Source organism: Quercus lobata, chromosome 9, assembly GCF_001633185.2.
Source record: "Quercus lobata isolate SW786 chromosome 9, ValleyOak3.0 Primary Assembly, whole genome shotgun sequence".
Classification (NCBI taxonomy): Eukaryota; Viridiplantae; Streptophyta; class Magnoliopsida; order Fagales; family Fagaceae; genus Quercus; species Quercus lobata.
Genome location: NC_044912.1, coordinates 42,290,299 through 42,317,428, shown reverse-complemented (window position 1 = coordinate 42,317,428; position 27,130 = coordinate 42,290,299). Strand labels below are relative to the sequence as shown.

The window sequence follows — 27,130 nt, the reverse complement described above, 5'->3', positions numbered from 1 at the left end:
AAAGTATTTGGCATAATGATGACATGTTAGTTTTTAGTTTGGTCATTTTTTAAAGTGATTAAAAAAGAAACCACTTTAAATCAGAGAAAATTTAATTACAAATATAGTTGTAGTTAATGGCTACAGTTTTACTTAATATCTTTTTATTATAAATAAATTTTGACAAATCTGTCGTTGGATTATATTTTCTTCTTATATTCTCCATACTTGCAAAATTTTCAAAAAATCAAAGATTAATAGCTATGTCATCAACCAAATATTTAAATTTCAAAATTTTGTAGTCTAAAATTATGCAGAAAAAATAAGTTTATGGATTGAATAGTAAATAACATTTTATTGACACAAGATTTGACATGCTTGTTAATAACATAATGAACACACAATCCAATGATTAGATTTTCAAAATATGTAGTCGTGTTAATTTTTTTAGTGGAAGTTGTAGCCATTGTCCCATTAAATTGGGGATGACAAAATTAGCTCACCCTACTTGATATGCTCTATCTTGTGTGATTTTTTCTCACTCATAGAGGTAATGGAAAAATGATGAGTTTTACTCATCCTGACCCACCCTAAATATATATAAACATGTTTTGTTTACTATATATTTAAATTATTTATGCATATAATTTAATCTTGGGATAATTACAGTAAACCCACCTGTGGTATGACTTGTATTCACTTTGCCTACCTGTGGTTCAATCATTTACACTTTGCCCACCTAAGGTAACTTTCGTTAGCCTTCCGTAACCCACCTCTCCATTTGCAGTTAGAAAAACACATTTTTAGGCAAAAACAAATATAACAAGGATAAAAAAGCTAGGGTTTTGATTGCTTAAGAACTTCTATAAGAACAAAGTGGAGGAATGGCACAAAAATCCCACTCTGATCTTGGCTTATTTCCCCACTGTGGCTGGGATTCAAAGTGGGTTTGAAATTGGAAATGGGGGTGGGTTTGCTACTGTGGTTGGGTTTCATTTGAGCTACCTCAAATGAAACTCCATGGCTAACCCTTCAAGCTTGTTTTCCTCAATCATCGATGCCACCTCAGCGGCGAGCTCCTCCATCGGACCTCCATGGCCGACCTTTCAAGCTCCCACAATAAATCTCACCGAGCGCTCTCTCTCACTCTAAACCTGAGCTCAGTCTCTCTAAGCTCTCGGCCTGAGCTCTCTTTAAACCCTTGTTCTCTCATCTCTAAAACTCTCTCAAACGAACTCCATGGCCGCCCTTCTTAAGCTCACCCCCTCACATCAACGTCGCCACCTCAGGTGGCCTCGCCTCATCAGACCCTTACCGAGCCCTCACCAAACCCGAGCTCCCTCTCTTTAATCTCTGAAACCCTCTAAGGCCGAGCCTCCCACGGACTTCCAAGGTCACCCATCTCCAATCATCAACCACCACCACTCCATGGTGGTTCCTCTACTATTTGCATCTCGGCCTAACTCGGGTTTTGGGGGTTTGTTAATGATGGGTTTGGGTGAATTTTCCAAAGGGTTTTCTTTGTGTTGGATTGTGAATTAAGTTTTGGTTTGATAAAGGGGTTTGATTGAAAGATTGGTCCAGAGGGTTTGCTAGATTTCTCTCCCTATCTTACATTCCGATCTAGCACCTAGAAGCCAACACCACGACACCAAACCCATGGCTGATCTACCATGATCCAAATCCACGGCTGGATTTTTTTATACCTCACACTTCAGTTGTTGGCTTATCTCTATCTCACTCTCTCTTTGTTGATAACGTTGCCGGTTGTTTTGAGATGTTGGTCTTCTTGTAAAATTTGGTTCAAAATTTTGAGTTGTTGCGAAATTGTTGATATTATTATAGATTAAAAATAATTTCATTGAGCCATTTGATTGGCGTGTTGTTCCTCCACTTTGTTCTCATTGAAGTTTATGAGTAATGAAAAACCCTAGCTTTTTTATTCTTGTTATATTTGTTTTTACCTAAAAATGTGTTTTTCTAACGGCAAACGGAGAGGTGGGTTACGGAAGGCTAATGGAACTAATCTCAGGTGGGCAAAGTGTAAATGATTGAACCACGGGTAGGCAAAGTAAAAACAGGTCATACCACAAGTGGGTTTACTGTAATTATCCCTTTAATCTTTGTATATGTATCCAGGTCATAATTTAGTTTTCTATACACATTATATATTACAATATTCAAAGTACTTTTCTATCCTTCTCACTAAGTATCCAGGTCATAATTTAGTTTTTTCTATACACATTATATATTACAATATTTAAAATACTTTTCTATCCTTCTCACTAAGTATTCTGACAATTGCCTTTTCCTTTTCTATTTCATTTTCATTACATCAGTGTTGGAACCATCTCATCAAGGTTAGTAAAATACCTTTAAGGCGTAAATTAGCAAAATTCCTAATCAGGTTAACTAGTGGCACCAAAAGGGTATCCGGATGGGAGAATGCTATATTGATTACATTATTTTCATAACACCAACAATAAGTAAACTAAACATAACTTAGTAGTGATTTCTTCTTAATTCTATATATTACATATATCTTTTTTTTTTTTTTTCTTGCACGAAACAATGTTAAGTTTTAATAAATTAAAGTCAAAGTAACTGAAAGATGAAACTCAAGTTCAACATTGACCAGAAAGAAAGAGGAAAAGCCACACATATAATAAGAAACTTCCTATTTTTATTTCTTAAGACATACTAATATATTAGCACCCTATTCTCTGGACTAACCAAAATAAATTTATAATCTGCTTATGTTTGGGAAACAAACACATCTACCACATACCCATTTCTTGGCTTGAGAAAATCAAGTGTAAAATTTTCAATACTTTTGTATGATGGACCTCCCCATGGTGGTGCTAAAAACACTATGTCCCCCTAAAAAGAAGAAGCAGAAATAATTAGAATATTAAACTAAAAAATATTAAAAGAAGAATATTTTCCATCTCAAGTTAAATTATTAACTTTAATACAACATTATCAAACATGTAATTATAGTTTAATTTACTACCTCAACTTGATAACTAAATCAGGTTCTAATATCATATTATGCAGATTTTGTTAGATTCTAAAATGCTTCCAATAAAAGGCAACGGCAAATATATTTGACAAGTGCAGTGTATTTATAGAGAGATTTTCCACTTATTAATGCACAATTGATTACACTAAAATTTTGTTAGAGATAACTTCATAGACTAAATTCAAATTTCATCATCCTTTTATATTGTCTTAAAAGCACTTTTTTCAACTCTGTTGATACAGCAGCCTGTCCTTGTAAAAAAGAAGTTACTACAAGTTCTCTATCTTTTTTTTTTGAGAAAAACAAGTTCTCTATCTTTATTATTAATTTTATAATTTCTAAGGTGGTTCCTTTAGTACACCGCCAGTGTACTTTAAGTTAACTGACCTTCCCCTTGTTTACTTATTTAAATAAATTGTGACTTAAAAAAGAAAAAGTATCAGTTCTTAAAAACAAGCCTTAGAATCCCTTTAAAATAGTATAATTTTCACATCTACTGATGGAAACCAACAAGAAAAGCTAAGCGTATGCCAATTAATTGGTGCAAAAATACTTGGTCCTTTAAATATTCTTTATTTCTAGTCCCACTGCACAAAAACATATCAATCCCAAAATTTCACATGGACATGCAACCTTTGCCCCATTAGTAGACTTCTTAAATCTTGATGAAAATATACTAGGGAAAATTCACCAATGCACTGTCTAATATTCACAATACACCACATAATATTTGCTCCACTTCCCAAGAGAGCTCTAAACGAGTGAAAAACTACCAAATAGTTGAAGAGTTAAAATCCCATCACTAGAGTAAGCTTCTCACAATAACATGCCAAAGACAGAGGAATACCATTTAGTATTACCACACCCTAGTCCTTATAATGGGTCACTAAAATGAAAGTAATTAAGAACAAGGAAAGTAAGCATCTGTTTTTTAAGTATCCCCGCCTTTCACATTTTGTATTCTCAATCAACTTTTTTCCCTAACAAGTATTGGATAAGCTTGGAACAAGTTCAACATATAAAAAGGTAAAACTTAAATTCAATTTCTTAGGCGTTATATCCTAGGTTCTCTAATTAAATTCAACCATGTGGCCTTGGAAGCTGCAACCATAAACAAGGAAGTGCATTGGCCACATGGTTGTGTTGCATTGGCCAATAAGTTTGTATGATTGAATTTAATTGGAGAACATAAATATAGACAATACCTAGTTTTACCCTATGTAAAAACCTTGCCTATGAACCAACCTAAACTGACCTTAGCAAGGCCTGTGTTCACAACCCAACTTGCCTAAAAATTTCCCCAATGAAGTAGGTTTTATGAACAAGAAACGAAATAGAAAAAGATAATAAGATTCCATTTAGTTACCCACTGTCAAGCATCCTGATCCATATTCTTAAAATTTTAAAATTTCATCCGATCATGCACTAATCAAAACGACTAGGCATGATATATATGGACCAAAACAAATATGTGCTATTTTTGATAAGTAAAAGTATCTGATCTTGTGTTAAAATATATCGTTTAACCCACTTGTCTAATTTTGTCATTTGTGCCATTTGTGAGGGTAGATTTGTAATTTAAAAATGACAGTTTAAGAGTAATAAAATTAGTGATGCAGTAACTTCATGCCTTAGCATGATGTTGAAGTTTGCTGCAAGTAGCAACAGCAGGTTATGCAGCATCAAGTCTAAGCATTGTGCATCAAGCAGCCTTAGTGCAGTACTTTAGAACCAGCACGCGCAGCCTATTGTACCAGCAGCTGTAGTTGAGTTTAATAGTCCAATTAGTTTTTAAAGATCATATGTTTGTGAATAGCCCATTGCTGTACTTGTAACTCAATTTTAGATGAAAATACAGTTTTTAGCCTAAGTGCAAGTTTCCAAGAGAGTGCTCTCGAAGAGTTGAATTCCCATTCTTGTGCTTCTAAGCAACTTAGCCTTTGATTTCATCTCAATTCATGTTTAGTTCAAAATTCAACAAGAACCGTTTGACGCCAAGAGCCAATTGAAGTCATGAAAGCATAAATTGAAGCAAACGCAAAATAACACAAAGTAAAAGCTATAATCAGCAAATCAATCCACATGAAACGAAACCATTTTCAAACAAAATTTTCAATTATTAACAATTACCTTCAACGACGGGGCGAGTTGGAAGAAGTCCCCAACTATGAAATCGATACAATGTTGGACCCCATAAATTTTGGCATTGTTAATAGCCAATTCAAGTCTTTTAGGATCAATGTCAATGGCAACAACATAACAGCACATTCTAGCAAACTGAATGGCATTGCCACCAACCCCAGCAAAGCAATCGATAACAACCGGATTGGGTTTGGCAGTGGCAGCGACACACCTCAGAGCGTGTCGAATCGCAATCTGTTCGGGCGTGACGGAATACCATCCTTCCTCGTCCATTGTGATACCCTCGTCGTATTTGGAGAAGAGATTGTACCTTTGAAACCAGTACTTCTCAACAACTGGACTCACGTTTTGTGCTGCTTTTTCCCTAGCCCTAATAATATGCTTCCCCTTCTTATGAGCTTTGACTGAAACAGAATTTTGAAATAAATAACAACATGTTAATAATATTTTCTACATGGAATGGGAAAAGGGAAAGTGAATTGATGGAGATTGTGTACCTGAAATGTTTTTCTTTTTTCTCATTCTCTTCTTCTTCATCTTTCTCCGTTTAGTAATTCAAAATGCTACGTGGTTGTGCTGCCTGTTTCATGATATATTTATAGCTTTTATACTTCTGCTCTTTAAAGAGCTTCTCTTTTCAGAACAGACTTTCACTAGTTCAAAACTACTTCTACTTCTACGCTTAAAGTTCAAGCAAAAACAAAATATGAGGATAATGCTGTAGCTAACTCTTACCCAAAACATTTCCTATTAAGGTAGAATCCCTCTCCCACTGACCTATTTATTCAAACTATCTCCAGTTTTGAATGGATTTTTAAACAAAAATGTTTTCCTACAAAATAAGATCACTCTTCCACTAACCCACTTATTCAAAACAACTTTATGTCTAGTGTTTTTTTAAAATAGAAAAACAAGTTAAACAACCCAACAATTGTTGTTTTTTTTTACTATAAAAATAAAATAAAATAACACTCTTAAGTTTATCCCAAAAAAAAACCAAATCTATATCTATATTACTATTTAAAGGGTTTCCTTTATTTGGATTCCTACTTTTGGATGCCCAGAGTATTCTCAAATCTAACTATTTAAAAAGTTCAAATATTGTTCCTCAAAAAAAAAAAAAAAAGTTCAAATATTAAGGTTAAAAATGTAAAAGTATTCATTCAAACTCCTTTTGGTTGGATGGGTGGAAAAGTGGGAGGATAAAAAATGGTGAGAGGAAAGAAAAGTGGGATGATAGAAAAAATTTTAAGTTATGTTTGATAACAGTTTTTTATTCCTATTTTCAAAAACTTGTTTTGGGGAATATAAAGAAAAAACAATTTTCTTGTATTTTTGAAATCAAAAACATGTTTGGTTAGTTGAAATTAAAAATAGAGGTTTTTGAAGAAAAATTTAAAAAAATACTAAAATATGTTGTTCCTAAGATTTGAACTCTAATTGCTAACTCATTAAATAAGACAAATTCATTAAATTAAATGCGTGATTTCATTAATTTTTGAAAATTAGAAACTAAAAACAGTCTTTTACATGTTTTCAATTCCCTTCACAAATCAAGTTTTGAGAACAGTTTTTGTTTTCTGTCTATTTTGGGTTGCCAAACAAGTTTTCTAGTTCTAAAAATAGAAAATTATTTTTGGAAATAGAAAATAAAGGGAAAAAACAGTTACCAAACATACCCTTAATTTCCCTCCTTTTTGTTTGGTTGAGAGTGAAAAAGTGGAGGGATGGAAAAGTGTGTTTGCATAAATTTACTTATATATCCTTGTTAAAAATGATGCAGAATTAAAACAAAAAAAAAAAAAAGTTACTAGCAACTAAAAAAAAAAAAAAAGCAATGACCCAAATTATATTAAAAAATAAAAATCATGTCCACGAAAAAAAAAAATCAAGTCTAGTTAAAAAAATAAAAAAAATAAAAAAAGAGGCAAATGCCTAGTGAAGTAAAAAGAATCAGCAACGTGAAGCCAAAAGCTTAAATTAAAAAAAAAAAATTAAAAAAAATACAACAACAACTTTAAGCCCATGTGCAAGTTGCACATGGGCATTTTAGAGGTTGTTTGGATGCAGTGAGTTTTGAGTGATATGATCCTGTTTTCACCACTCATCATCCAAAATTGGTGGGGTCCACGGAAAACATTTTGTTTGGACTCATCACTCATGTTTGGTGATCCTGTTTTGGTGATTCTATCACTCAAAAAAATGAGTGATGAAGAGGGAAAGTGAAAACACATTTCACCTGTTTTCATAACTCATTTTCCATTACTCAGTGGCAAGTTTGTAATATTGCTGAGATTGTGGCCCCTTTGTGGGACCCGCATCAGGACATGTCTACATCAAGTCCTCAGCACCAACGACTTTCTCTTTCTCTCTTTCCCCTTTCTCCTTCTCCCAGCAACAAACTAACATTTCTTCAAAAACCTAGCAATTGTGAAGAATGAAACACAGCAACCAAAGACTACCCTCCACCGGATTTGCAGAGTTCTCTGTATCTCCTTGGCAAGATCAAAATTTTTTGAAGGTGAAGAAGCTGAAGAAGCCGCCGATAACTTCACCCACCACCAGTCCACCGCTCCCTAAATTTTATTTTACAAAACCTTAAAAAATAAAAACCAAAAAAACCAACCCCACAATAGACCAAGAACCCAGATTCCAAAAACCCATATGCACATAACCCAGATTGGAAATCTTTCTAACCCACATGTACAAAATTATGAAAATTAAAATAGTAACTTACAGAGGTCAGTGGGTTCAGGAAAAAGAAAAAAATAAAACTCGAAGAATCCGAAATTAACAAAAATGAAGAAAGTACAGCGTCAACAAAAATTTACAGAGCCAACAAAAAAAAGGGAAAAGGAAAACGAAGCGTTCAGTTGCCGAGTCAAAGAATCGAAGATCAGTGTGAATCTAGAACAGCGATCAAAGAGCTTCGAATCCGAAACTGAGGGCAGAAAATTAAGCGGCGGCGGCGGCGGATCGGCGGTAGAGCTTACTGAAGACGTGGAGCGCAGTGACGAAGCCGATGAAGCAGAGGCTCATGACGAGCACGACAGTCAGCGAGATCTTCAGGAAGGAGGATGAGCGGATTCTATGTTGGATTTTGGTGGTATCTCCAGAGGTTTTGGGCGGCGTCTCCGACGGCTGGGCTGAGTCCTAGCCAGTTTGAAGGTTTGGGTATTTGTGGGTTTTGAAATGAACATCTGTTGGTACTGAAGGGTAAGAAAATGAAATGAAGAGAGTGAGGGTAAGGCGAGTAGGCTAACCGAATTTATGACAAGTGCTCAGGCATGGTCCCCAAAAAGTAAAAAAAAAAAAAAAAATTGAATGAGGGGAAACTGAAAATACGTGCCAAACAGGTGGGTGGAAGAAATTGGGGTATTTTAAGTGATGAGTGATGGGTGATGAGTGACGAAAATTGAGTGATGAGTGATGAGTGATGAGTGACCATTTTTTTAAACCAAACAAGCCCTAAGTCATTCAGTTATCATATTTCTCCTACAAAATTTTCTCTCTATTTTAGAGAGAAAACTTTTTAGTAGGACTGGGGAGAAAACACCTATTCTCACCATTTATTTTCCTTTCCCACCCAATCAAACACACTCCAAAAAAGTTTCCCTTCTTATTTTCTCTCCAAAGTTTTCCATCCACCCTATTTCACCTCCAAACAAACACAACCTTAAAAAATCCTAAATTTTAGATAAATTTTAATAAACAATTTCTTCCATCCTGGGTCCTCCCACTCCACCACATATCGTAACCCTCCAACTATTGGGAAAAAAAAAATGCACTTGTCTTTGAGGATCAATGTTGGACCCCATAAATTTTGGCATTGTAAATGGCAAATTTCTTTTTGAGGATCAATGTCAATAGCAACAACAGAACAACACATTCTAGCAAACTGAATGGCATTGGTTTGAGGATTTAGGGCATATAAATTGTTAACAATGATATAATTTATATTATGAATATATTGTCTAAGTGAATTCACAAATATTTAGTTGATTTGACTAATTTAAGTGTATAATAATTTTTGAAAATTCTTGATTGCATGTGCTATTAAAGTTTTTTTTTTTTTTTTTTGGTTGGGTAAGTGCTTATGCAGGAGCTAGAACCCTAAGCTTAAAGTCACTAGGATGACTAGTTACCACTTGGGCCAGCAGGCCCGACATGTGCTATTAAAGTTATTTTATTATTTGGTTGATTTTTGTATCAATTATTGCCAAAGTAATAATCCAAATCTTTTTTTCTTTTGTTGAAAGTATTCCTAATTAATTATCAATGATATAAATTTTAGAAAATAAAGATTTAAAAAAAAAAACATAAATAGTTAATCTACCATTTCTAGTTTTTTTTTTTTTTTTGTGGTAATTTGAAGTTATAATGGGGGAGTGAGAATTTTGAACAAATTGGCAATGAATTTAAGGCAAATACATGTTTAACTTAAAATTAGAACGCAAGTGCCTTTTACGCCCTAAAAGATTAAATAGAGATGACAATTGGGTTAGAATGGGTTCGAAAAAAAGGTTGCCATGGTTTTTGCTTAAATGCCAAGTTTAAAATAAATAAATGCACTTTTAGTCCCTACATTTTGGCTTTTTTCCATTTTGGTCTCTACATTTTAATTTTACCACTTTTAGTCTCTAAATCAATTAACGCGTGTTATTTTTGTCTTTTCCGTCAATCAACCGATGGAAATAGCTAAGGTGGCAGTCGGAGGAATTAAAATATTATAAAAAATGCCACATTAGCATCTAATTTTTTTTTAAAAAATAATTTATCAATTTTAAATAAATAAAAAAAGAAAAACAGAATTAAAAACAATAAGAAGAACACAAAAACAAACCCAGAACCAAACACAAACTCAAATTTAAAAACACAAAGAACACAAAATCAAACAAAAAAGAAGGAATTCAAAATCCCAAAATGGCAGAACACACAAGAGTACAGACCCAAAAAAATCATACATTCTCAAACCTTCCTCTCTCTCTTCCAAACCCAGAACCAACCCTTCCAAAACATTCTCAAACCTTCCTTTCTCTCTCTCTCTTCCAAAATTCTCACAAATATCTTTCAAACTCCATGGCTGGCCTCCTTCACTCATCACTGCTGCCACCACCACAATCGGCAGTGGTTTTTTCTTTTCTTTCTCTAACCGACCCTCTTTTCTATATCTCTCGATTCACTCAAACTCATACCCAAATGGCTCAAGGTCATCCTCTCTAGATTCTGTCTCACAGATCGGTGTCTTTCTCTCTTAAATTAGTGTTTTTCTCTCTCAGATCAGTGGGTCTCTGTCAAATCGGAGGGTCTTTCTCTTTCATCTCTCTATCTCTCTGCTCAGTGGTGGAGATCACGGTTGAGGTTGATATCTAGTCGTGTATTCCGATGGTGGGTTTGTGGGTTGTGAGTTTTATTGATCTGGGTTTGTGGGTTGTGATTCTGATGAGTGGGTTTCGAGTTGGAGATTTGGGTTTGTGGATTTGTGGCAGATTGGTGGGTTTGTGGGTTGTGATTCCAATGAGTGGGTTTTTGAGTTGGAGATCAGTGGGTTTATGGGTTTGTGGCAAAATGGTGGGATCTAGAGGATGGTGGAGATCAGTGGGTGTTCGAGTTAGAGATCAGTGGGTTTATGGGTTCAAATTTCTGGGTATGCAGATCTTGAACGACACTTGATCCACAAAAATGAGATATGGAGGTTAAAAGGCAAAACCAAGGGATTGAGCTAGGTTTGTGTTGGTATGGTTGAGCTAGGTTTGTGGTTGAGCAATCGATTATAATATTACAATATTCTAGGTTTGTGTTTGGTTCTGGGTTGGTGGTTGAGCTGAGTTTGTGTTGAGCAATCAAGTTTTATTACAATATTCTTTTATGATTTTTCTGTGTTTGATTTTTGGGTTTGTATGATTTTTTTGGGTTTGTGCTCTCGTGTGTTCTGCCATTTTTGGATTTTGAATTCCTTCTTTTTTGTTTGTTTTTGTGTTCTTTGTGTTTTTAAATTTGAGTTTGTGTTTGATTCTGGGTTTGTTTTTGTGTTCTTCTTATTGTTTTTAATTCTGTTTATTTATTTATTTATTTAAAATTGATAAATTATTTAAAAAAAATTAGATGCTGATGTGGCATTTTTTATAATATTTTAATTCCTCCGGCTGCCACCTCAGCTATTTCTGTCGGTTAACTGACGGAAAGGACGAAAATAACATGCGTTAATTGGTTTAGGGACTAAAAGTGGTAAAATTAAAATGTAGGGACCAAAATGGAAAAAAGTCAAAATGTAAGGATTAAAAGTGCATTTATGCTTACTTTTAAACTTGCATTTAAGCAAAAGACATGGCAACCTTTTTTCGAACCCATTCTACCCAATTGTCATCTCTATTTTAATCTTTAGGGAGTAAAAGCACTTGCGTTCTAAATTTTAAGTACTAACCATGTATTTTGCCTTAAATTCATTGCCATTTGTTCAAAATTCTCACTCCCCATTATAACTTCAAATTACCCACAAAAAAAAAAAAAAAAAAACTAGAAATGGTAGATTAACTATTTATGTTTTTTTTTTTAAATCTTTATTTTCTAAAATTTATATCATTGATAATTAATTAGGAATACTTTCAACAAAAGAAAAAAAGATTTGGATTATTACTTTGGCAATAATTGATACAAAAATCAACCAAATAATAAAATAACTTTAATAGCACATGTCGGGCCTGCTGGCCCAAGTGGTAACTAGTCATCCTAGTGACTTTAAGCTTAGGGTTCTAGCTCCTGCATAAGCACTTACCCAACCAAAAAAAAAAAAAAAAAACTTTAATAGCACATGCAATCAAGAATTTTCAAAAATTATTATACACTTAAATTAGTCAAATCAACTAAATATTTGTGAATTCACTTAGACAATATATTCATAATATAAATTATATCATTGTTAACAATTTATATGCCCTAAATCCTCAAACCAATGCCATTCAGTTTGCTAGAATGTGTTGTTCTGTTGTTGCTATTGACATTGATCCTCAAAAAGAAATTTGCCATTTACAATGCCAAAATTTATGGGGTCCAACATTGATCCTCAAAGACAAGTGCATTTTTTTTTTCCCAATAGTTGGAGGGTTACGATATGTGGTGGAGTGGGAGGACCCAGGATGGAAGAAATTGTTTATTAAAATTTATCTAAAATTTAGGATTTTTTAAGGTTGTGTTTGTTTGGAGGTGAAATAGGGTGGATGGAAAACTTTGGAGAGAAAATAAGAAGGGAAACTTTTTTGGAGTGTGTTTGATTGGGTGGGAAAGGAAAATAAATGGTGAGAATAGGTGTTTTCTCCCCAGTCCTACTAAAAAGTTTTCTCTCTAAAATAGAGAGAAAATTTTGTAGGAGAAATATGATAACTGAATGACTTAGGGCTTGTTTGGTTTAAAAAAATGGTCACTCATCACTCATCACTCATCACTCAATTTTCGTCACTCATCACCCATCACTCATCACTTAAAATACCCCAATTTCTTCCACCCACCTGTTTGGCACGTATTTTCAGTTTCCCCTCATTCAATTTTTTTTTTTTTTTTTACTTTTTGGGGACCATGCCTGAGCACTTGTCATAAATTCGGTTAGCCTACTCGCCTTACCCTCACTCTCTTCATTTCATTTTCTTACCCTTCAGTACCAACAGATGTTCATTTCAAAACCCACAAATACCCAAACCTTCAAACTGGCTAGGACTCAGCCCAGCCGTCGGAGACGCCGCCCAAAACCTCTGGAGATACCACCAAAATCCAACATAGAATCCGCTCATCCTCCTTCCTGAAGATCTCGCTGACTGTCGTGCTCGTCATGAGCCTCTGCTTCATCGGCTTCGTCACTGCGCTCCACGTCTTCAGTAAGCTCTACCGCCGATCCGCCGCCGCCGCCGCTTAATTTTCTGCCCTCAGTTTCGGATTCGAAGCTCTTTGATCGCTGTTCTAGATTCACACTGATCTTCGATTCTTTGACTCGGCAACTGAACGCTTCGTTTTCCTTTTCCCTTTTTTTTGTTGGCTCTGTAAATTTTTGTTGACGCTGTACTTTCTTCATTTTTGTTAATTTCGGATTCTTCGAGTTTTATTTTTTTCTTTTTCCTGAACCCACTGACCTCTGTAAGTTACTATTTTAATTTTCATAATTTTGTACATGTGGGTTAGAAAGATTTCCAATCTGGGTTATGTGCATATGGGTTTTTGGAATCTGGGTTCTTGGTCTATTGTGGGGTTGGTTTTTTTGGTTTTTATTTTTTAAGGTTTTGTAAAATAAAATTTAGGGAGCGGTGGACTGGTGGTGGGTGAAGTTATCGGCGGCTTCTTCAGCTTCTTCACCTTCAAAAAATTTTGATCTTGCCAAGGAGATACAGAGAACTCTGCAAATCCGGTGGAGGGTAGTCTTTGGTTGCTGTGTTTCATTCTTCACAATTGCTAGGTTTTTGAAGAAATGTTAGTTTGTTGCTGGGAGAAGGAGAAAGGGGAAAGAGAGAAAGAGAAAGTCGTTGGTGCTGAGGACTTGATGTAGACATGTCCTGATGCGGGTCCCACAAAGGGGCCACAATCTCAGCAATATTACAAACTTGCCACTGAGTAATGGAAAATGAGTTATGAAAACAGGTGAAATGTGTTTTCACTTTCCCTCTTCATCACTCATTTTTTTGAGTGATAGAATCACCAAAACAGGATCACCAAACATGAGTGATGAGTCCAAACAAAATGTTTTCCGTGGACCCCACCAATTTTGGATGATGAGTGGTGAAAACAGGATCATATCACTCAAAACTCACTGCATCCAAACAACCTCTAAAATGCCCATGTGCAACTTGCACATGGGCTTAAAGTTGTTGTTGTATTTTTTTTAATTTTTTTTTTTTAATTTAAGCTTTTGGCTTCACGTTGCTGATTCTTTTTACTTCACTAGGCATTTGCCTCTTTTTTTATTTTTTTTATTTTTTTAACTAGACTTGATTTTTTTTTTTCGTGGACATGATTTTTATTTTTTAATATAATTTGGGTCATTGCTTTTTTTTTTTTTTTAGTTGCTAGTAACTTTTTTTTTTTTTTTGTTTTAATTCTGCATCATTTTTAACAAGGATATATAAGTAAATTTATGCAAACACACTTTTCCATCCCTCCACTTTTTCACTCTCAACCAAACAAAAAGGAGGGAAATTAAGGGTATGTTTGGTAACTGTTTTTTCCCTTTATTTTCTATTTCCAAAAATAATTTTCTATTTTTAGAACTAGAAAACTTGTTTGGCAACCCAAAATAGACAGAAAACAAAAACTGTTCTCAAAACTTGATTTGTGAAGGGAATTGAAAACATGTAAAAGACTGTTTTTAGTTTCTAATTTTCAAAAATTAATGAAATCACGCATTTAATTTAATGAATTTGTCTTATTTAATGAGTTAGCAATTAGAGTTCAAATCTTAGGAACAACATATTTTAGTATTTTTTTAAATTTTTCTTCAAAAACCTCTATTTTTAATTTCAACTAACCAAACATGTTTTTGATTTCAAAAATACAAGAAAATTGTTTTTTCTTTATATTCCCCAAAACAAGTTTTTGAAAATAGGAATAAAAAACTGTTATCAAACATAACTTAAAATTTTTTCTATCATCCCACTTTTCTTTCCTCTCACCATTTTTTATCCTCCCACTTTTCCACCCATCCAACCAAAAGGAGTTTGAATGAATACTTTTACATTTTTAACCTTAATATTTGAACTTTTTTTTTTTTTTTTGAGGAACAATATTTGAACTTTTTAAATAGTTAGATTTGAGAATACTCTGGGCATCCAAAAGTAGGAATCCAAATAAAGGAAACCCTTTAAATAGTAATATAGATATAGATTTGGTTTTTTTTTGGGATAAACTTAAGAGTGTTATTTTATTTTATTTTTATAGTAAAAAAAAACAACAATTGTTGGGTTGTTTAACTTGTTTTTCTATTTTAAAAAAACACTAGACATAAAGTTGTTTTGAATAAGTGGGTTAGTGGAAGAGTGATCTTATTTTGTAGGAAAACATTTTTGTTTAAAAATCCATTCAAAACTGGAGATAGTTTGAATAAATAGGTCAGTGGGAGAGGGATTCTACCTTAATAGGAAATGTTTTGGGTAAGAGTTAGCTACAGCATTATCCTCATATTTTGTTTTTGCTTGAACTTTAAGCGTAGAAGTAGAAGTAGTTTTGAACTAGTGAAAGTCTGTTCTGAAAAGAGAAGCTCTTTAAAGAGCAGAAGTATAAAAGCTATAAATATATCATGAAACAGGCAGCACAACCACGTAGCATTTTGAATTACTAAACGGAGAAAGATGAAGAAGAAGAGAATGAGAAAAAAGAAAAACATTTCAGGTACACAATCTCCATCAATTCACTTTCCCTTTTCCCATTCCATGTAGAAAATATTATTAACATGTTGTTATTTATTTCAAAATTCTGTTTCAGTCAAAGCTCATAAGAAGGGGAAGCATATTATTAGGGCTAGGGAAAAAGCAGCACAAAACGTGAGTCCAGTTGTTGAGAAGTACTGGTTTCAAAGGTACAATCTCTTCTCCAAATACGACGAGGGTATCACAATGGACGAGGAAGGATGGTATTCCGTCACGCCCGAACAGATTGCGATTCGACACGCTCTGAGGTGTGTCGCTGCCACTGCCAAACCCAATCCGGTTGTTATCGATTGCTTTGCTGGGGTTGGTGGCAATGCCATTCAGTTTGCTAGAATGTGCTGTTATGTTGTTGCCATTGACATTGATCCTAAAAGACTTGAATTGGCTATTAACAATGCCAAAATTTATGGGGTCCAACATTGTATCGATTTCATAGTTGGGGACTTCTTCCAACTCGCCCCGTCGTTGAAGGTAATTGTTAATAATTGAAAATTTTGTTTGAAAATGGTTTCGTTTCATGTGGATTGATTTGCTGATTATAGCTTTTACTTTGTGTTATTTTGCGTTTGCTTCAATTTATGCTTTCATGACTTCAATTGGCTCTTGGCGTCAAACGGTTCTTGTTGAATTTTGAACTAAACATGAATTGAGATGAAATCAAAGGCTAAGTTGCTTAGAAGCACAAGAATGGGAATTCAACTCTTCGAGAGCACTCTCTTGGAAACTTGCACTTAGGCTAAAAACTGTATTTTCATCTAAAATTGAGTTACAAGTACAGCAATGGGCTATTCACAAACATATGATCTTTAAAAACTAATTGGACTATTAAACTCAACTACAGCTGCTGGTACAATAGGCTGCGCGTGCTGGTTCTAAAGTACTGCACTAAGGCTGCTTGATGCACAATGCTTAGACTTGATGCTGCATAACCTGCTGTTGCTACTTGCAGCAAACTTCAACATCATGCTAAGGCATGAAGTTACTGCATCACTAATTTTATTACTCTTAAACTGTCATTTTTAAATTACAAATCTACCCTCACAAATGGCACAAATGACAAAATTAGACAAGTGGGTTAAACGATATATTTTAACACAAGATCAGATACTTTTACTTATCAAAAATAGCACATATTTGTTTTGGTCCATATATATCATGCCTAGTCGTTTTGATTAGTGCATGATCGGATGAAATTTTAAAATTTTAAGAATATGGATCAGGATGCTTGACAGTGGGTAACTAAATGGAATCTTATTATCTTTTTCTATTTCGTTTCTTGTTCATAAAACCTACTTCATTGGGGAAATTTTTAGGCAAGTTGGGTTGTGAACACAGGCCTTGCTAAGGTCAGTTTAGGTTGGTTCATAGGCAAGGTTTTTACATAGGGTAAAACTAGGTATTGTCTATATTTATGTTCTCCAATTAAATTCAATCATACAAACTTATTGGCCAATGCAACACAACCATGTGGCCAATGCACTTCCTTGTTTATGGTTGCAGCTTCCAAGGCCACATGGTTGAATTTAATTAGAGAACCTAGGATATAACGCCTAAGAAATTGAATTTAAGTTTTACCTTTTTATATGTTGAACTTGTTCCAAGCTTATCCAATACTTGTTAGGGAAAAAAGTTGATTGAGAATACAAAATGTGAAAGGCGGGGATACTTAAAAAACAGATGCTTACTTTCCTTGTTCTTAATTACTTTCATTTTAGTGACCCATTATAAGGACTAGGGTGTGGTAATACTAAATGGTATTCCTCTGTCTTTGGCATGTTATTGTGAGAAGCTTACTCTAGTGATGGGATTTTAACTCTTCAACTATTTGGTAGTTTTTCACTCGTTTAGAGCTCTCTTGGGAAGTGGAGCAAATATTATGTGGTGTATTGTGAATATTAGACAGTGCATTGGTGAATTTTCCCTAGTATATTTTCATCAAGATTTAAGAAGTCTACTAATGGGGCAAAGGTTGCATGTCCATGTGAAATTTTGGGATTGATATGTTTTTGTGCAGTGGGACTAGAAATAAAGAATATTTAAAGGACCAAGTATTTTTGCACCAATTAATTGGCATACGCTTAGCTTTTCTTGTTGGTTTCCATCAGTAGATGTGAAAATTATACTATTTTAAAGGGATTCTAAGGCTTGTTTTTAAGAACTGATACTTTTTCTTTTTTAAGTCACAATTTATTTAAATAAGTAAACAAGGGGAAGGTCAGTTAACTTAAAGTACACTGGCGGTGTACTAAAGGAACCACCTTAGAAATTATAAAATTAATAATAAAGATAGAGAACTTGTTTTTCTCAAAAAAAAAAGATAGAGAACTTGTAGTAACTTCTTTTTTACAAGGACAGGCTGCTGTATCAACAGAGTTGAAAAAAGTGCTTTTAAGACAATATAAAAGGATGATGAAATTTGAATTTAGTCTATGAAGTTATCTCTAACAAAATTTTAGTGTAATCAATTGTGCATTAATAAGTGGAAAATCTCTCTATAAATACACTGCACTTGTCAAATATATTTGCCGTTGCCTTTTATTGGAAGCATTTTAGAATCTAACAAAATCTGCATAATATGATATTAGAACCTGATTTAGTTATCAAGTTGAGGTAGTAAATTAAACTATAATTACATGTTTGATAATGTTGTATTAAAGTTAATAATTTAACTTGAGATGGAAAATATTCTTCTTTTAATATTTTTTAGTTTAATATTCTAATTATTTCTGCTTCTTCTTTTTAGGGGGACATAGTGTTTTTAGCACCACCATGGGGAGGTCCATCATACAAAAGTATTGAAAATTTTACACTTGATTTTCTCAAGCCAAGAAATGGGTATGTGGTAGATGTGTTTGTTTCCCAAACATAAGCAGATTATAAATTTATTTTGGTTAGTCCAGAGAATAGGGTGCTAATATATTAGTATGTCTTAAGAAATAAAAATAGGAAGTTTCTTATTATATGTGTGGCTTTTCCTCTTTCTTTCTGGTCAATGTTGAACTTGAGTTTCATCTTTCAGTTACTTTGACTTTAATTTATTAAAACTTAACATTGTTTCGTGCAAGAAAAAAAAAAAAAAAGATATATGTAATATATAGAATTAAGAAGAAATCACTACTAAGTTATGTTTAGTTTACTTATTGTTGGTGTTATGAAAATAATGTAATCAATATAGCATTCTCCCATCCGGATACCCTTTTGGTGCCACTAGTTAACCTGATTAGGAATTTTGCTAACTTCAAAGATTTGATGAAGCTAAAATCCTAAACTTTGTCTGGAAGCCTTTATGTCATATTCTTGTTCATTCAATTATTGAAACATTTGTTTGGGAATGGGCTCTACATTCTCATCAGGTAATTTTCATCTGACCTCAATCTAAACTTCATGTGAGGACACCATCAAAATGTAACTTCAAGGTTGGAATGTTTATGGTGTATTCTTGTTAAGTAAATGTCAAAACTTACTTGAACTTTAGTCGAATTAAGGAATTTTAGTTTCTTAACAGGTCTAGGTAAAGTCATAGGCTATTTATCTTAGTAATTGAAGATGGTTCTTTCAGACTGGGTATTTTACAGACTTTACCTATTTTTTTGCTTTACTTGAGTAAAATTGTGTTTGTCTTTTGCATAAATTTTGCAAAATTTGGAAACATTATTTAATAAGAGGTTCACTAATATTATTGATTATCTGATAAACAATCCTTTTTTTTTTTTTTGGGGTTGCATTTAGAGTAGCGTCAGATTTCCATTTACAGTTGCAACTCCTGACTCTAAGCATAAATATTGTAGTTTATGTATGACTAAATGGACCTTATGCATGCTATTAGTGGTTAGGAATCTCAATCTTCCTAGTGAGATCTAGCCTTGATGATCAAAGATACACTTCTTCTTTTCCTGACTTGTCATGCATTTGCATATTCAGTTTCTTGTTGAATATGCATAACAGTATAGGAAGTAGAAGTAGAGAGAGTATTGCCTTCAACGAGTAGCTCTTGTACAGGATTTCCAACTTCTGTACATTCATTTTGCCAAACTTCCACCAGAACTTTAATAAAAAGGAAATGTTTGATAACATATATCTTAAACTAAAAAGAAAAGAAGACAAATGAAATTCATGATAATAAGGTGACAGACTTTTCTGGCTTTTCTAGTTTCAATTACCATACCCTTGCGCCAAAGGAGATTATGCTCTTGCTTGTCTTTATTATGGTGTCTTGTGCATAGTGATTAATATATGCAAGCAACTGTGAACCAATGTCCTGCAGGTAAATTTGTATGCTCAGAAACCCATATAGATATATGATCCATGCTAGTTGGCTAACTTTGCAAAAAATGATGGTTCGACAATGTAGTGTTAGTTTTTGGCAATATGGTGTCAAATTGCTTGATCACATGGATTTTTGGCCTACTAGATGTTCTTTATGATAGCAGTCAACTCATATTTTAATCAATTGTTGTCAATATGTCATACATCCTAGTAAGTGATTGATAAGCTTTTAAAAAATCATGGTGCTTGAGCTCCCTAAGCATCCATAACATCTTTGCTCATGCTTTCACTCTATTACTTACTCTCTAGTACAAGTAATAGTGATTTCGGTTGACAAGGATATTCATCTGCTACACTTGGCTTAATTACTGATATGTATACCTGCAGCCACAGTAGGGAAGACATGATTGGATTACATTATGTGCCTTTGACACAAAGTAGTCTATAAGAAACTGTGTTATGTTGCCTCCTAGGCATGAGGATAAATTGCTTAGCCTATCAGGGGTGAAAAGCCCCTGGATTACTCGGTAACTGGTTCTAGCAGGTGGGGTCAATTGCCTGTAGGAGTTTGATTAATAGTGAGAATTGTTGTATAGTATGCTTTGCGACGTGCAACTAATCTGAGTGAAGTTCTCCTATGTCAAAAAAAAAAAAAAAAAAAAAAAAAAAAAAAAAAAAACTGTGGTACATTGTTGCTGTAGTTAGTCTGTGATACATAGTCTTAGAAATAAAATATCTTCTTTGAATATGCTAATCTAATGGTAATTAGTATTAGGGATTCTTCATTGCACATAAACTGTTGGATTCATGACTTCTTGTTTTATATGTTTCTAATTTGATGGATATATTGTCTCATTTAGTCATTTTATAACATGTGTATCTTTTCGTTATTATTGATAGACAAGTTTTCAAAATGCTGCTAAAATTTCTAGCTATCACAAACTACTGATGCATAACATGCTAACGAATCTTTGCCCTTAATTTCCAACATTTTCAATTGTGAAAATATTTCAAATGAACATAATGTTAGTTTCAGGGAAAATATGAAAAATGCCCTCCGTATACTTTTGGTTAACTGAAATATTAATTTTTGGGAACTCTTGAATAGGTAATTGTCATAATTATAATTGATCCCTACATTGCATGCAGTTTTTCAATTCAATACTCAAAATCTGATTCCCTTGTTCTTGTCCTTTTTTCTTCTTTTAGTTTATATATTTGTTTACCTGCTGATTTGCAAGCACCTATGTGCAGCTTCACCATATTTCAGTTTGCTCAAACAATAACACCTAACATCATTATGTTCTTACCTCGGAATGTGGACTTGCAACAAGTGGAAGAACTGTCTTGGTTGTCTTCTCCTCCTCTAGAAGTTGAGGTACGAAATCCTTTACATACTAGACTTGTGTGAGATGGTAAACATCTATAGTAAATATCCCACTGTCTTCTTGCAACTCTTATTGTCATTTCCTTTATTTATGCGCGAGTGAGAGAGAGTGCACTTCTACTTATAAGATTTTCGGTCCAATTGAAATGACATTGCGATTCTTCACATGTTACAATCAATTCCACATCTGCAGATTGAAGAAAATTTTTTGCAAAACAATGTAAAGGGTGTAACCGCGTACTTTGGAGGTGCAGCATGCCATTAACTTGGGTAGAGTATTCTTTCTCTGTCACAGCCTTCTATATTTTAAAAGAAAATCCACTGGTTTTGTTTTATCCATGTTGATTTGTAATGTTTTATTAAAAACTTAAACTTTTCAATTATATCCACCTTTTGTCTTTTCCATTTTTGTCTAATCGGTCCAGTGACAAATTGAAGGTCTTATGGACCAAGAGGGGGAGGGGGCTGGGGAGATATGATTAAACTCTTTTTTGGGGGTTAAATTACACTATTAACACTTTGGAATCTTGTCTTATCTTCCAATTGCATTAGATCTCTCTCTCTCTCTTTCACACTTTTTTTTTGATAATTAATAAGAATAGTATTAATCAAGAAGAAAAAACGAATAAAGCAAATACAAGGTGTTCATTATGGTGAACACAAGAAAAAGCAACAAACAACGACAAAGATAGAAAAAGCAACTTAAGGGACAATTCCAAGGGAAGAAAGAAACCTATGAAGTATGGGTGCATTTCCGGATTTGGGTGCAGGTGCAGGTGTGGGTGCGGGACTCGGCAATTTTTGAAAAAGTAGGGTGCAAGTGCGGCGATTAAAAAATTATTAAAAATATTTTTATATAGTGAACTTAATATTTTTTATATAAAAAAATTCAAATAAAGGGGTAGAGTTTATTATTAAAAAACAATTATTTATGATTTGTTTTTAATAAAATCAATATTTTTGGTAATTGTAAACAAAAAACCACATTTCAAGAAGTTTCTTTTACTCCTTTTCCAATTCCCAGGCCTATCCACTTGAAATAATGACTTTCTCACCTACTTAATTTATATTTTTTTGTTATATACCTTTATCCTTCTTCCTCACCTCTTCTAAGTTCTAACCATTTCTTTGTGTCTTCTCATCTTCTTCTTCTTCTTCTTTTTTTTTTCCTCTCACATGACCACATGAAGCAAAAGAATGGCGGCCAGTGGCCATATTGGCTTGTTTCGGCTGGAATTGGATCATTTCAGCCGAAATCGGCGCAAATAAAAAAGAAGAAGAGGTGAATTGGTGCATCAGACGCCGAACGCCGCGTCGGGACGAGTTTGGTGCGGGTGCGACGGCTTTGGAGCCGCACCCATGCTTTCTTGAAAGAAACTCAATGATGGAAGAACAATTCGAAAAACCCCAGAACCTAGACTAATCAAAAAGAGTTCTCTAGCATAGAGTTTGTAACTGAACAAGTGATTTCTCTTTAGCCTTAAAAAAACACCGATTTCTTTTTATCCAAACAATTCACATCAAACAATTAGGAACCATATTCCATATGTTTGAATTGAATTTCCCTAGCCAATAACTCCAACAAAACACCATACTCTCCCCAAAACCTGGCATGACCCATTGGATCCCGAATACTTGTAACATTTGCACCCACAACGAGTGAGCTACTGGACAATTTAGGAGAAAATGATCTATAGATTCCTCATTATAATAGCAAATACAACACCAATTCTCCAAAGAGAGACCTCGGAGCATCAGATTATCCAAGGTAAGTATCCGACCATGAGCTGCTGTCCACATGAAGAAATTCACCATTTTAACAACCTTAACTTTCCAAATACCATTCCAAGGGAAACTAGGGATAGAAGCACCCTAGATCTTATTGTAATAGGACCAAATATCAAACTTACCATTTCCATTAAGACACCAATGGGAACTATCACACCCAACACCCCTAGGAATCCGAGATTGAATGAAATCAAGGAATGAGAAGGAAGCTTCTAATTTCCTATCGTTAAAGTCCCTATAAAATCTCAAATTCCAAATTCTATCATTTCCACTCTCCTAATGACACAATACATTAGAAATGCAAGCTTCCTTATCATTTGACCACGCATATAACTGAGGATAGAGCATTTTAAGTGAGATATCCCTAACCCACCTATCATGCCAAAAAAGAATACGAGAGCCATCACCCACCACTAGGGCCAAATGTTTGGAGAATCTCTTTCAACTTTCATTAATACCACGCCAAAGACTGCACCCGTGGGCCCTTCTACAGACTTTAGTATTCCACCTCCCTTGACCCTCTCCATATTTAGTGGCAACAACCCTCCGCCAGATGGTTTCTTTCTTGTCCAAACCTCTATAACCATTTTCCTAATAGGGCTTGATTGAAATGCACTAACTTCCTAATCCCTAAACCACTCATCTCTAAAGGTGAACACACCTTCTCCCAAGACACCAAAGAATATTTGAAACACTCCATTTATATAGGACTTTTCTAAGGTTTTTCTAGCAAGGATACAGACTCACCAAGTGTGTTGGGTCAATTTTTTGAAAATCATACCTTGGTTTTTCTAAAAGTAGGAAACAGACTCCCCAACCCATTTAGTATTATTCATTTATTGATCTTTTCTCAAATTTAGTCTTAGTGTGTGTTTGGCATCAACATGTTTAGTTTTTTGCTGAAAAATGTGCTAAAATATACTTGTACAGTTGTACCTTGGAATCTAAAGAGCCTAAACCAGTTTAAAACTGAGTTGAATTGTGTTAAGTCTTGGAGAATGCATTTGATTGAAAATATGTGAAGTCTTGGAAAACTCTTGAGATCCTTTTGCTGCTAGACATGCTTTTGGCCTTGATTTTAATTTTGTATAGTATGATATGGCAAGTATCTTTCACTCAAAGTGACAAGTCGCAGGTTTGAATTTTGTAATCAGCTTCTCCAATGGATTGAGAGTAAGGCTACTTAGCATGATCTCTCCCAAACCCCCCAACCCTCCAAAAGTGGGAGTTATGTAGGGTGACTTTTTTTCATTTTTATTTTTATTTATTTATTTTTTTAAACTTAGTTTTTATTTATAGCTTAATTGCTTTATTTTTATGATGTAGGATGGAATATGGAGGATAATTTTTAAGGTCCGTTAATTTTTGAATTTTCATGTAATTTTAGGCTCATGGTTATTATTTTGTGCATTGGATATGCCTCTTTTTATAGCTTAATTGCTTTATTTTATGATGTAGGGCTGAATTGGGGGATAATTTTTAAGGTATGTTAATTTTTTTAATTCTCATGTAATTTTCATAATTTTAGGTTTATGGTTATTATTTCCTTGATTTTTGGTGTACTTAATGGTTTTCTAGTCAAATTAGGGTCCTATTATAGTAGGGTATCAATTAGAATCTTTTTTAGAATATTTTTACTTGAGAAATAAGTTTTCTAGTTCTTTGAAATAGGCCTACAATATGTAAAATGAAAATTAGAACTTGAATATTAATAATATTTTCCAAAGAGTTTTTTCTATTTTTTGTGGATTTCAAGATTTTTCTTGTGGATTCAAGGAACCCTTTATGAATTTAAGGGTTTTGTTAAGTTAGAACGAGGTCTAGCCCTCATATCAAGCTTTTAGTTCTGTGTCAATTGGTATTAGAACTTGTTAGCATCTTGATACCTATCCTATTGCGTTTCCGTTCTGCGTCAATTGGTATCAAAGCTTGTTAGCATCTTGTTATGGCAAAAGGTGATGACAAAAGCAACCACCCTATTAACAATAATCATGGGGTGCAGGCCTTCAAGGCAGCAATTCAAGCTCATGATGAGAGGATGGCTTGTGGATTTCAGGAGGTTTGCAAAGTTAAGTTGTTCTTTATGCGTGTACTTTGAACTTATGTTTGGTTAAAGTTGTTTTTTAGGCTGTTCATGGTGTTGTGTGGTGATTGATGAAATCTTGGGAAATTGCTGTCATTTGAAAAGATTTTGCATTTGTCTATGATATAGCACCCTGTACCACATAAGATGCTCAATATTACCAAGCAAATAATGCACACATAAATCTTTGGCTTTGGCATTATAAAATACATCCGTAACAAATTCAACTGAAATTTTTTTTATATAATTATCATTCCACAAGCATCCATATTAAAGAAAAAATTAAAAGTCTTCATGGTTTCGGTCTAGTATTGATCAATTTGTTTTGGACGTTATTGAATACAAGGCATGATTCAGTGGTGAGACCTACACCTTCGAACCTCTCGGTAGGACTCACTGTCCGGCATTTCAAGATTTCTTTAAGTGTCCATGTTGCTGTGATGGTGGTGGACGTAGTGGGCAATCTCTTTGAGTGTTGAGTAAATACCTTTTGAATCTTGTTTTGAGTGACTGTCACCTGTTACCAAAATGCAAAAATGGTTGTTGCTCTTGGTATATATAAAATTATAAAAAATAAAAAAAAGGACTTGAGGATAGGGATGAGGATTGGATAGTTGTAGGGCCTATTTTTAAGGGTGAGGGAGGAGAATGAACGTGAACATAAACAATTAACTGGGAGCAGGTTTTTTTTTTTTTTCATAAAAAAATTTAAAATTAACGTGAGATTAGAGTAAGAAACTGCAAATTAAAAAAAAAATGGATTTTTTTTAAAAATGTTAAAACGGCTCTTCGATTTGGGTTTGAATACCAAAGAAGATTGTGTTAACAATAGGGATAGCTGTTGCGGGGATATAGTTTATGGGTAACCTATTGGTAAAGCACGATTTCTTTCATGATATTCATAAGGATTATAGATTTCATGAAAGAATTACAAAATTTAATGGATATTTTTATAAGGAAGATTTGTTGATTGGATACTTGATTTGGAGGATTTCTTTGATTATATGGATGTTCTTGATGAGAGAAAGGTTAAACTTGCTTTGTATAAACTTTGTTAGTATGCCTTAGATCAGTGAGAACAAAAACAATTTCATAGAATCCAACGAGGTAAAGACAAAATTCTTTCCTGACTAGGGATGAAAAAGATGCTTGCAATTGAATTTTTGTCTTGAATTATGATGTAATTTTGTCATATACATAGAAAGATTATTTATTGAAAAATTAAGACTTAGAATTATATTGATTAACTTTGCATTCAACCATCAAGAAGAGAACATTGGGAATCAACAATATAAAACCAATTTTTGAGGAAAATCTTGAAGTACTTGAAAAATATCAAGTCTTACAACAGATTTGACGAATTGAAGCAAGAAGATAATACTTTCTCAAGAAATTAATGAAGAGGCAAAGAGAAGAAAACTCAGTTAATTGAGGAGATTGTCAAAAATTATAAGATGTGGAAGATCCAATTGAAGTCAAATGTGATGGTGAGCCCATAACCCAAAATTCCCAAGATCCAATTGATTTTCTAAAGACCACTACAACTCAATATATTGATTTTTTAGTAGTAGAAAATTTTTATTTTGTCTTCAATTCATTTTTAATTGAAGTTTTAAATAAATGGAAGGCCAATGGGAAGAAATTTTATGCTACAATATCTTAAGGATAAGAGTTTCAAAGTTGGATCAAGTAATTGAAGTATTTGAAATATATGTTTATTTGAAGAGAAAGGTTTCAATTTTCAAACGAAAACTCAAAGGCAAGTTTCATTCAAATGAAGGGATCTGATGTAGGACAAAATATGAGGAATAATATTTATGGTCTATTATTATTTTTAATTTTTATGTAATTTTAGATATATGGTTATTATATTATCGTGTACCCTTGGTGCGGTGGTCACTTCACAATTATAAGTGCTTATGGGGTATGGGGGGCAAGGGCTGGGGTTCAAGTCTCCAGTAGGGAGCTTCACACATATATACACTTATATTAGGTTAGAGTATAAATTCTATGTTGTATAAAAAAAGATATACGGTTATTATTTCCTTGATTTTAGGTGT

General features: G+C 33.8%; 2 protein-coding genes across 8 annotated transcripts; one reads left to right on the top strand and one right to left on the bottom strand.

The window, feature by feature from the left end:
- Window positions 1-2,718: 2,718 nt before the first annotated feature.
- On the bottom strand, window positions 2,719-5,811 carry LOC115962146 (trimethylguanosine synthase-like). Its single transcript, XM_031081031.1, has 3 exons — window positions 5,641-5,811; window positions 5,132-5,547; window positions 2,719-2,859 (listed from the first exon to the last, which is right to left on the bottom strand). The coding sequence occupies exons 1-3, from the start codon at window positions 5,678-5,680 to the stop codon at window positions 2,734-2,736; spliced, it is 582 nt and encodes a 193-aa protein (XP_030936891.1). The 5' UTR covers window positions 5,681-5,811; the 3' UTR covers window positions 2,719-2,733.
- A 9,526-nt stretch (window positions 5,812-15,337) lies between these two features.
- On the top strand, window positions 15,338-25,347 carry LOC115959212 (trimethylguanosine synthase-like). 7 transcript variants are annotated; one of them, XR_004084801.1, is made up of 9 exons: window positions 15,338-15,508; window positions 15,602-16,017; window positions 18,290-18,381; window positions 21,067-21,190; window positions 21,393-21,469; window positions 24,142-24,219; window positions 24,314-24,340; window positions 24,446-24,471; window positions 24,990-25,075. XR_004084801.1 is itself a non-coding variant. In XM_031077528.1 (7 exons), the coding sequence occupies exons 1-6, from the start codon at window positions 15,469-15,471 to the stop codon at window positions 24,449-24,451; spliced, it is 705 nt and encodes a 234-aa protein (XP_030933388.1). In that variant the 5' UTR covers window positions 15,338-15,468; the 3' UTR covers window positions 24,452-24,471; window positions 24,990-25,075. The 7 variants fall into 7 exon arrangements, 3 of the variants coding, with proteins under 3 accessions (XP_030933388.1, XP_030933387.1, XP_030933386.1); XR_004084802.1 differs by having other exon boundaries at window positions 24,123-24,219; XR_004084799.1 differs by lacking the exon at window positions 24,142-24,219 and having other exon boundaries at window positions 24,990-25,334.
- The last annotated feature ends 1,783 nt before the right edge of the window (window positions 25,348-27,130 follow it).

Coding starts and splice junctions, on each gene's coding strand:
- LOC115959212 (XM_031077526.1), top strand. CDS start 15,469: ATGAAGAAGAAGAGAATGAGAAAAAAGAAAAACATTTCAG. Junction 15,509..15,601: donor AAAAAAGAAAAACATTTCAG/GTACACAATCTC, acceptor ATTCTGTTTCAG/TCAAAGCTCATAAGAAGGGG. Junction 21,191..24,313: donor CTCCTCCTCTAGAAGTTGAG/GTACGAAATCCT, acceptor TTTATGATGTAG/GATGGAATATGGAGGATAAT.
- LOC115962146 (XM_031081031.1), bottom strand. CDS start 5,680: ATGAAGAAGAAGAGAATGAGAAAAAAGAAAAACATTTCAG. Junction 5,548..5,640: donor AAAAAAGAAAAACATTTCAG/GTACACAATCTC, acceptor ATTCTGTTTCAG/TCAAAGCTCATAAGAAGGGG. Junction 2,860..5,131: donor AACTCGCCCCGTCGTTGAAG/GTAATTGTTAAT, acceptor TCTTCTTTTTAG/GGGGACATAGTGTTTTTAGC.